Source organism: Austrofundulus limnaeus, unplaced genomic scaffold, assembly GCF_001266775.1.
Source record: "Austrofundulus limnaeus strain Quisiro unplaced genomic scaffold, Austrofundulus_limnaeus-1.0 Scaffold694, whole genome shotgun sequence".
NCBI lineage: Eukaryota > Metazoa > Chordata > Actinopteri > Cyprinodontiformes > Rivulidae > Austrofundulus > Austrofundulus limnaeus.
In genome coordinates this window covers 24,036-35,244 of record NW_013953096.1, presented here as the reverse complement: position 1 = coordinate 35,244, position 11,209 = coordinate 24,036, and the positions used below count along the sequence as shown (strand labels likewise).

Here is an 11,209-nt window from a genome sequence, read left to right as displayed (position 1 = left end):
ACAGTGGGCCGAGTTGTTTGAGCTTTGATTAGCCAGGAGGGGTCAAAGGACCATGGGGTGCCGTCTACGGCTCCACTTCCCGTTTGGTTTCAAAACTGGCCATAAATTAGCCAGGAGGGGTCAAAGGACCATGGGGTGCCGTCTACGGCTCCACTTCCCATTTGGTTTCAAAACTGGCCATAAAGGTACAGAGTAAGTGCTGTTGCACGGTCTGATAATACCTTTTTCCAAAAGGTTATCAATGATTTCTTGGACAGGCTGATGCGCTGCCAATGGGATTTTGTATTGTCTGACAAATGTTGGTGGAGAATTTGGTGGGGTTGGGATGCGTACTGTATGGAGTGAGGTCAGTCCACAGTCCAATGAGTCAGTTGAGAATGACTTCTCATACTTTAGGAGAACTTTGCGAAGTTTGTCTCTTTCTTCATCAGTTGTTAGGGCGTCGGCTTGGGTGACCACCTGTTCAATCTGTGAAGGAATTGAGGAGGGGTCTTGTTCTGTAGGGAGCTCCAGTGGATCCCCCTCCATGTCGTCCGGCCTGCTTAACAGGTAGGACGCTGTAGGTTTGAGGCACTGAGCTGTCTTCCTGGTCAAGATCGATCCTTCTGACTGTGTCATGGTCAAAATCGGTGGCTGAGAAGATGGTTATGGCCTGTGTTGGTTTTGTGAACAAGACCGGCTCAGTGTGGTGATCTGGAATTAAATTCTCAGGAATTTCTCCCAGAAATAGAACGCTCAGTTCAAAGTCATCAAAATCGGTGCTGATTAACCATCCTAGTGGCGTGTTTTTAGGGATCACTATCTCTTCTGTGTTTGTGTTGCACACAGCGAGAGAAGTCCTGGAGTCGAGGCTCACCTGTGTTGTGGCCTTGAGGGAGAGTCCTAGGTTGAAGAACCTAGGAGATGGTTGAAAGAAAGCCTGTTTGTGGTCAATAGCTTGACCAGCTAGGATGTGGATTCGCACCAAAATGTTTGTTGCTTGAGGAGGGACTGTGGTAAGTTGGTTGTTGGCGACTTGGCAGACCTCAGGAATGGTCTGTCCAGCCTTTAGGTTAACTGTGTCTAGCACAGGAAGTTCTTTTGGGGTTGTTTTCAGGGACCACTGTACATTATTGATGGTGTCCACTTGGACACCTAGTCTCACCAAAATGTCAGAACCTATGTAGACCGAATGTGGAAGGTTTGGGACCACGAGGATCGGATGGACCAGTTCGCGTAGGTTCCAGATCAGTTTCAGGTTAATGACTCCTGTTGCAGTCAGAACCTGTTTGCTGTTAGGGTCTGTTGGGAAACGAAAAGATTTTTTCGCCAGTTGTAGGCCTAATGGTGCGTTCACACCGAACGCGATTTCAGCGTCAAAATCGCAGCCAACGCTGAAGTTTGAAGCTTGTGCACTTTGAGGTCAGACGCAGGACAGCTGCGCTGCACGGCGACAGCCGCCCCGCCCCTCCCTCCTCTGTGGGGCTGTTTAATGTCGGACGAGGAAGTGGCTTTGCTTTATTTACAGACAGCCAGAACGTGTCACGTTCATCAGATAATTAATTCATAATTAATTCACCAGATAATTCAGAGAAGAGGCTCACAGCTCGTTTTCAGGACTATTTTTTTCAGTCTGATGAGTCGCTGCCACGCATTGCTGCGGATCAGGACACGACTGCAGCACTCATTTCAGCTAAAGAGCAGGAGCTCTGTCTGTTTCAGGTTAGTGGACATCATTCAGTAAACTGTCCCGTCGGGAAATATGTCACTACGTCACACAGTGGAGTCTCTCTGATTGGTTGACGCTGCGCGTCGAGCTGCAAAAGTTCAGATTTTCTAACTTCAGCGATTTGAACGATTTGGACGATCTGAGCGTTCGACGCTCAGATCGTCCAAATCGTCCAAATCGCGCTGCTCTAATCGCGCTTGAGGCGCCGCAGAACTTCCCGACGTTGCTTGAAGCGCGTCCACCATAGACTTTGTATGTAAACCTGCTGCTCCTGACGCTGAAATCGCGTTCGGTGTGAACGCACCATAAGTGTTTTTCAGCTAAGGTTTCATAGAAGACCTGGTTGATTGCAGATTTTCTTCACTCGAGGTGACCCCTACAGGTGTTAATTTAATAAAACATTCTGTCTTTGTTTAGAGTTCTAAACTCAAGACCAGAACAAGGACTCACCATCTTTCAGGCTCTGGACCCAGAGGCTCCTGCTGTTCAGGTTCGGAGCGAAGACGTACAGGATGTTGTTATCGTGCACCACCTGAACACAACAGAAACATGATCAACTCCCTGCAGTGCACCTGGCGTCGTCTTTACGTCATGTTTTTACCTGAAAGGGGTATTTGTTCTGGCAGGGGATGGGCACGCCGCAGCTCTTGACGATCTCCACACATTTGATGCGGCTCACGTCTATCGAGTCCTTCTTGAACTTCCTCTGTCGGTGGAAAAGGTGCGTCAGTTTAAGCTGCCACGGGTGACTTTTGAGCTGCGTTTGATCTGCAGCTCCCTCAGATGGAGCTGTCATTTCCCCAGCATGGATCGGGTCATCACTCTGAGGCGGCGTGACTTCGTCTTTAAATAAGGCCTCGAGTTTTTCAAACCGACTGAACGATAATGAATGTTGCCTGGTTCCTCCAGCCGATTAACAACAAGAGTCCATCGGATTCAACAAGGCTGCCACGGCCAAGTGATGACTGTAATTTAGTCACTGTTTCAAATATTGACCTAAAATATGGTGTGGTAGTAGCGGAGAGTCATCTGCAAATCATGTTTTTAAAACCCTGCCATTATGTCCTACACCAGGTCTATTCAACTAAATTGCTCCGGGGGCCACATTTACTGCAGGTCAACAGCTGAGGGGCCGAACATCCAGCAATTAAATTTATTAGGTAAATAAACCAAGTATTACAAAGATCTGTTACCTTTGAAATAGTTGATTTTGCTGTATTTAAACATGAATAAAATACAGAACTCTGTGTAATAAAAGTAGTGATATTAAAACAACAAAAACAAAAAAAAAAAAACCACATGGTGCTTCTTATTTACCACAAATATTATTTTGACATCTCAGACTTGCCAAATTTTTAAACCAATTTTATTTTCACTTTCATAGTTTTATCTTCAACTGATTTTGGTTTTAACTGTCTTGGATGTTCAAAGAAATGGTTTTTACCAGCTTCTAGTAAAGATTCTGACATTTCTGTAGATATCAAACAAGTCTATGTTTAACAAAAAAAGCTTATATTAATTAAAGTAGAAAACTGGCGGTTTGGGCTTAAGAGATGAATGAACAAATTGGCGGGCCAAACTGCTCAATCGCGGGCCACAAGTTGATTAGCCTTGTCCTACACCATCAAAAGGAGTTTAATCAAACTTTCAGGGACTAATCACTCAATGAGCGTCTACAATTCATTCACATTCAGAGTCAACCCAGTCCAAGATAGCCGCCAAAATGCCTGAAGTTTATCCAGTTTCATAGATACTATGCTAAAATTTAGTGTTTTCAAATCAAGATGGCCGCCACAGCTAACAAAAATGTTAGCTTTGCTAACTCATAATCTGCTAACTAAAAAAAAAATCTAACTTTGCTAACGCTAAACCGCTAAACAAGCAAACAATACAGCGAAAGCTAACACTAACAGCTAATTGCTAAAGCTAAGAAGACTGTCACTCATGCTGTGTTCCAGTTGTCCTTGGAGGTCGTAGCTTCGAGCCTCCGAGTTCTATTTTTCAACTGGAACGCCCCCTGAAGTCGTAGTTTCGAGTCGAGAGGTTAGCGCATCCAAACCATACTCGAGCAGCCCGAGCATGCGTTACGTCATCATTTCAACATGGCTGCTGCGCGCATGTTTCTCTAAGCTAACGGCTAATGTGGAGCTGTAATCATATGTACACAAGTACCATCCCCATTATTTAACAGACAGAAAGTAAGAAGAGAGGAGGCAGAATAAAAAACAGTGTAATTTATTTGTTTATTTTCCCTTTTTATATTTGTTTAATGTATGTAGCGTACTAGCATGCTTGTCTGAGCTAACCGCTAATGCTACTAGTCTTGCATGTAAACAAACGCGGCTTCTGTGTTGTTTATTTTACATTACGTCAGACGTTCTTGTATTGCTTTATAGTGATAGTTAAAATATATGTTTTAACACTCTTTGTACACTCAAAATACCTTGTAGAGCACTATTATTGTACGTTTTATTGTTGCAGAGCAAAATGTAGAAACGCTTTTTCCGATGTTTGAAACTGAAACACTATCAGCTCGGAACAGACGTCAGTCCGATACAATTGGAACGCAGCATCAGTCTACGTCACACATCTTTGTCTCCTTCCAGGTTAGGATAGGACTGGTGGAACTGACACAAACATGTTGATGTTAGCATGTCAGTTAGCTGTTAGCAGAATCAAAGTGGGCAGAACCTAATTTATTGAAATCTTGTCCACTAATAGTTTTCAAAGTGAAAAAACTATACTGCTAAAAGAAAAACTTGTTCCGCTATTAGCTGTTAGCTTAATAGCTGATCAGTGGACCCATGTCCACCACTAGTCTATATGTATTTATAACTGTGCTAGTTAGCTGTTAGCAGATTTAAAGAGGACAAAACCTAATTTAGCAAAAGGTAACTGCTTCACTGTTTTCAACGTTAGCAAAAACAGCTAATTTGCAAAACAACAAATTTGTTCCACTGTTAGCTGTTTAGCAGAACCCTGCACACCACTGCTAATAGTTTTACAGAAACTCAGAATCAGAATACTTTAATTATCCCCAGGGGGAAATTGTAACTAAATTTCAATGAGATCAAAGTCCAACTTTACAGAAATTAAAGCTGCACCAAAGTCTTCAAACAGATCCTGGGATAGCCTTTAGAAAACCAAAGCTGTTCTGGGACTTTAACTTCCACCTCTCCAGGCTCCCTTCCACCTGCTCCATACGCCCTTCTCTGCCTGTTTGTATATAAAGTATTTCCTGCGGATGCCAACATTGTTTTGTTTATTATTGTTCAATATTTATTTGAAAAAACAAACATAAAACTGACCTCTGGTTTTCCATCATAGTACGTCAGGTGGGTCTTTGTGAGGACAAACAGTCTTTCTTTGTAGTTCAGCGGCGACGTCCTTTTCTTCTGCTGTGAACGCTTGATGAGGGTCTCCTCCAATAGAACCTCAGTGTTCATTCTGGCTCCGCCCACAGCCTCGTCCTACTGGTCATCGCTGTATGTGGGATGGAGCCCAGCTGTTAGGACAAAAAACTATCTTTATTTTATTGTGTCTTGTATTTTAAGCATTTCCTGTTTTTTTACCCAATGAATTAAAGACAAAAACACAGGTTAAAACATTTTCACCAGCCTCTAAATAAAACATTGAAGAATTTAATAGATGCAGTAAATGGTTTAGATTTGTGTTTGTGTTGCTGAAAACAGGAAGTATTAAAAACAGAGTTTTGGCAGAAGTATAAATATCATGTCTATCTGTCCATCAGTCGCTCAAAAAGCAACAAGAACTCTGAGGTTTGTTTTAGTTTCTGAACGAGAATCTGTTTTCACATCCTTCGCTGCTTCTGAGGAAATGATCTTTACTTCAGAATATCAACTTGGCTCTCATTCTGACAGAGTTTCTAAAAATAAAGCTTTATTTTGTTGCATTTATTCTGCAACATTGAGCACCATATTGGGTCATTTGGTCATTTATGTTGTAGATGAAGGCATTTCCTGAAATTATGGCATGAGGAAATCTTCAAAAACTAAAAAGATCCAGAATAGAAAAAAAGCCATTAGCATGTGTTGGTATTAGCTTGTCCATCCATTGTACCAACTAACCAACAATCCATCTATCTATTCCATCCATCTGTTCATCCATCCATCCATCCATCCATCCATGCTATCGACCGACCATCCGTCAGTTCATCTATTGTATCAACTAACCATCCATCCATCAACCAACCAACCATCCATCTATCTATTGTTACATCCATCTGTTCATCCATCCATCCATGCAAACGACTGAACGTTCATCCATTGTACCAAAGAACCGACCATCCATCCATCCATCCATCCATTATACAAATCAACCAACCAACCATCAATCCATCCATTCTTCTATCCGTCTATCCATTGTACCAACTAACCAACCATCCATCCATCCGTCCGTCCATCCAACTAGCAAACCATCCATCTCTCCATCCATTGTACCAACCAACCAACCATCCATCCTCTTCCACATCTTTTATGTTTTTTAATTAACATAAAAGGCATGCGACCGCTCTTCCTCTGAATAAACGAACACTATGTAACACAGTTGTTTACACTGAAATTAAAAATATTTGATCAAAGAAAAACCGGAGCAGGACTAGAGAGAGATAAATATGATTTGGATTTTTATTTCTGTGACTGGTACGACCCACAGGAGACACAACATTAACAGCAGTCGTCATTTCATTCATCAGCTTTAAAGCAGATCCTTTAATTCCACAGCTGATGCTGCTAAAAATGACTTTTTTTTGTGGATCTCTGACAGCAGGACTTCAGTCTCCGAACTCGTAAAGTTCTTCTTTCTTACTTTGCGATGTCATTCATGAATGGACACTTCCTGGTATGTGGGACAGGAAACATATATCCTTATATGGTGTTTTTGGGGTGGTAATTATGTAAGTTACCTCTCTCTGTGCACGAGCACCTGATACACATTCATCATGTTTACGCTGCTCATTTACACACTTTTCCTGAAGATAGAAGAGTTTGTTGAATCTGACGTGTTCGTACGAACCCTTTGTACGAACAAAAGTAAGACAAATTTAGGATAAGAATATGAACATGTTCTTGCATGAGGCCCAATGTGTCCAAATTCAGGGGTTGCATTCTTTGAAGGACTAATTTTGTTGGCCGATTACCAGTCACTATGCTTCCCCGAAGGCAGTCCAGATTTGAAGACTCATCCATTTGCGGCCCACAAATGCGCCCTCCTTTCCTTATGTTTCATTCTTCCCTCATTTGTGAACAAAACAATATGTATAGGGACTCAGCTGGTCTTGTGTGTTCAGGTCTTTGGTCTAACTTTTAAACCAGTTTAAAACAGAGAGTTCTGAAAGCCAAGAGTCCAACAACAGATTAGTCTGCTTCATGCTGCACGTCATCGAGTGTTGTAAGAAAGGAAAAGAACCAGAAAGGCAGCAACAATCTTCATTAGGAGGGGAAATAAAGTGTTTTTTAAACATTAAACTAATAAATATTGATGCCGTTTGTGTTTTATAGCGTAAAGGTTTGTGATGTGGTTGTGGAATGAAACCACCAATAATCAGGTCATAAATCTGCCTCACTGAGAATATTTCAGACAAAATCTAAAACTTTTCCAGTGCATCTGTCATAATCTACAAACATTTTAAAATACACAACTGTAAACATAGTGAAGAAGTTACAGGTAAGTACGGGACATATAAATGTAATAAAACAAACTGATTCTGGGCTTCGGCTCAGATTTCTTTGCAAGTCCAAAGTCCAGGAGACCCAATAAAAACCTGAGCCGAGGTCATAGACTTGAATAAGATCACTAGACTGAGGCCCGCCCATCCCGTTCACTGGTAGTGTCTGTGACAGCATGGAGGAGCAGAAACAGACCAAACAGGCCAACAGCTCACAGCCTCCATAGAAACTATAAACAGCAGCTGAACTGGATCTGTTTCACAGATTATCTGTCCTGTTTTTACAATAAAATAATAATTATATATTTTTCTGGTATAAATCTGCTGTTTTACATGATTGTTGAATGAAATTAAAATAATTTATAAATAACCATGATCTAAACCAGACCTGAAGTCAGCCTGTAACTTAGACTTTAGCTAGTTAAAAATGCTTCAGCTGTAATAAAATATATTTATTATTTCTTCTTACTGTCATAAAAAATAATAATATTTATATTTATCAGTCAACAGTTAGAAAATGTTCTCTGGTTATAGGATGAAACTTGTCTCTATTAACTAACATCTTCTTAACAGTTCAGGTTTCTCCAACAGAAACCTAAAAATACTCATATTTATAATATTATTTTACACTCTGTAGGTCTAAATATTAATCAGAGGACAAAGTAATATTTAATAGTTTGTGTTAAATTGTAGCATGATTCAACAGAGCTAAACTCTGTATATATGCTCCACAAGCTAATATCTGCTAACCAGTTTAATAAATAACAGTGATTACATGGACTTTATAAGATTATTTTAATTTTAAACTGTTACATTATGTTCTGCTCAGATCACATTGAGCTAAATAAGATCAAATCTGCTGACTTGTGTTGTGAAATGAGACGTTTTCCTGTTTATCTTCTGTTAATAAATCCATAACACAAACAGCTTTTCTGACAATATTTACAACATTAGATAGATTATATAAACTGTAAAATATTAATAATAATAGGATTAATATTATTATTAATAGTTTTAATGATTTCTACATCGTCAGTCTTTTTCTCTGCTCTGTTGTCAACATGTACAGTAATGGGAAATCCAGAGTTTTACCCATTTAGCGTTAGCCGTTAGCTTCACCAGCCGATCACACGGTCAAGTGGTTTCTGACCACTCCACTTGTTCTATAGAACCTCCTTGGCTGAGGTTTTGCTTGTTGGATCCTGTAGGTTTTCAGGTCAGTTCTTGCTTTACTGGACCAAAACCAGTTCCATACAGAGAGCAACTCTAGAGAGCAACTAAACTTTATTAGCAACTTTTCAGAACAGAAGAAGCTTCTTTAAGAGGCGTGTCGGTCGTTTACTGGAGAAAAATCTTAAAAAAATAAGAGGCTGAAGTTCAGCTGCAGGCTCACAGGTGGAGGTGTGTGGAGTTAGCGTGTTCTTATGCTTCTGTTGGTTCTCTCTGGGTACTCTGGTTTCCCCCACAGACCAAAAATGTGTTCAATAGTTTGCTTTCAGTCCCAGGCCTCCTTTATAAAAGATCTGTGATCTGACTTGTTAAATAAAGGTTAAAACAATAAAACCCAACGACTGCATGGTCAACTTTAAAATATTAAATTTATATTATTAAATCAACTTGATTATTTTATATTATTGTGACTCAATGTGACGGAAACAAAAACTGAATCAGAAACAGGTGGGACCAGTTCTTAACTGAAACCATAAACCTGGATCAGCTGCTGAGAAGTTCAATAAACCGGTTCAGCTCTGGAGTCACGTGTTGATCAGAGACAGAAAGAATCCTTCAGAGGTCTGACGAGTCCAAATAAAACCTTCAGATGTCTGACGAGTCCAAATAAAACCTTCAGAGGTCTGACAAGTCTAAACAAAATCTTCAGCTGTCTCACAAGTCCAAATAAAACCTTCAGATGTCTCACAAGTCCAAATAAAACCTTCAGATGTCTCACAAGTCCAAATAAAACCTTCAGATGTCTGACGAGTCCAGATAAAATCTTCAGAGGTCTGACGAGTCCAAAAAAAACCTTCAGAGGTCTGACGAGTCCCCCCAAAAAACTTCAAATGTCTGACGAGTCCAAGTAAACATCTCCAAGTCAGAGGATGAGTCCAAACAAAACCTTCGGATGTCTGACAAGTCAAAACAAAACCTTTAGAGGTCTGACAAGTCCAAACAAAACCTTTAGAGGTCTGACAAGTCCCAAAAAAAAACTTCAGATGTCTGACAAGTGCAAATAAACATATCCAAGTCTGCGGACAAGTCCAAAAAAACCTTCAGAAGTCTCACGAATCTAAACAAAACCTTCAGAGGTCTGACAAGTTACACGCTGTAGCAAGCTACAGATGGAAGCTAAAACCAACTTAACTGTAGCAAAACACTTGAGCTAACAAACAAAACAGTAAAGCAGTAGCTGTAAGCTGATATTATAAGAACAGTAGCTAAACATTGACTTAAGGTAACTTTAGCAAAACAGTAGCTGAAAGCTAGAGTGATCAGAAAGGTAGCTAAATACAAACATTGGCAAAACATTTATGAAAGTCAAAATTTGTCTGATTATATAAAACTAAAACTTATCTTTTAGGTCATGATTTTAATTAAAAAACAGTAGCTAAAAACTAAAAAAGGGGCAAACATGCGGATAGATTTAAAAATGCAAAGTTTTAGAGAGCTCTGTACAGAAGCTGAGTGGAGATTTTCCAGCATATATATTTTTTACAATTCATAAATGTGGTTTTGTCAAGATAACAAAGCTTTGTATATTGTATAAATACAAAAAATGTCCGCTCTCAGCTTCCGTAGCTGTCATAAATAATGCAAAATATTTCAAAAAAGTATAATGTTACAAAAAACAAAAATCCTAGCTGTAAAGTCCTACACGAGCCAAACATTGTGCAGTATGAATGTTTAAAGTAGCTGAAGCTGTGATGAAATTAGTTGGAAAAAAGATAAAGCAAACAGGAAAACCAAAGTGTGAACTGGTGAAACCTCTCACAATCTGTCAGATGTTTAGCAGATCAGCTGTAGTTCATCCAGAGACCACACCCTGAAGGTTTCATCAGAATACGACCCGTGGTTCAGGAGATATTTTACTAACAGACAAACCGATACGAGCGCTTGAATGAGATTTGCCTTTTTTTTCCCGACAGCTCTTGAACGCAACACGAGCGCAGCTTGTCACCTTTCCTCAGGTGTTCAGGTCAACAGAACCAATTCACTCTTCTTCACTCTGAATAAACTCCATGTTTGTTTGGTTTCAGGACAGACACGGAGTTTCTTTACATCTGAAGAGTTAAAAACAACCAATCTGATTTTTGTTTCTAAAGTCTCGGTTCGGCCGGAGGTTCGGTTCGGTTCGGTTCGGCAGTCAGACTCGTTCTTCTGCGCGTTTTGCGCAACAATTTCAGGTCAAACGTCCGCAGAGCAGAAAGTTTTTACTTCTTACCTTCGAGCGTCATTTTCATGATTTCTAGTTTCTCCGCATCAGACCGACTGAGAGCTGAGGAGGAAATGAAGGGAGGAGGCGCGCGCACATGAGAGAGAGAGAGAGAGAGAGAGGGAGAGAGAGACTGAGACGGAGAGAGAGAGACGGAGAGAGAGAGAGACTGAGACGGAGAGAGAGAGAGAGAGACTGAGAGAGAGAGAGACTGAGAGAGAGAGAGAAGGACAGAGAGAGAGAGAAGGACAGAGAGAGAGAAGGACAGAGAGAGAGAGGGAGAGAGAGACTGAGAGAGAGAGAGAGACTGAGAGAGAGGGAGAGAGACTGAGAGAGAGGGAGAGAGAGACTGAGAGAGAGAGAGAGACTGAGAGAGAGGGAGAGA

At 40.6% G+C, this 11,209-nt stretch overlaps 1 protein-coding gene across 2 annotated transcripts in view; it reads right to left on the bottom strand.

Moving 5' to 3' along the window:
• The window catches only part of tec (tec protein tyrosine kinase), a gene marked incomplete at its 3' end in the record, with an annotated part of 24,544 nt that extends 13,597 nt beyond the window's left edge, over nucleotides 1-10,947 (bottom strand). The window contains 4 exon segments of one of the 2 annotated variants that reach the window (XM_014027892.1): nucleotides 2,159-2,240; nucleotides 2,310-2,414; nucleotides 5,017-5,213; nucleotides 10,834-10,947. In XM_014027892.1, the coding sequence (XP_013883346.1) occupies nucleotides 2,159-2,240; nucleotides 2,310-2,414; nucleotides 5,017-5,154 (325 nt within the window). 2 annotated transcript variants of the gene reach the window in all.
• Nucleotides 10,948-11,209: the final 262 nt, after the last annotated feature.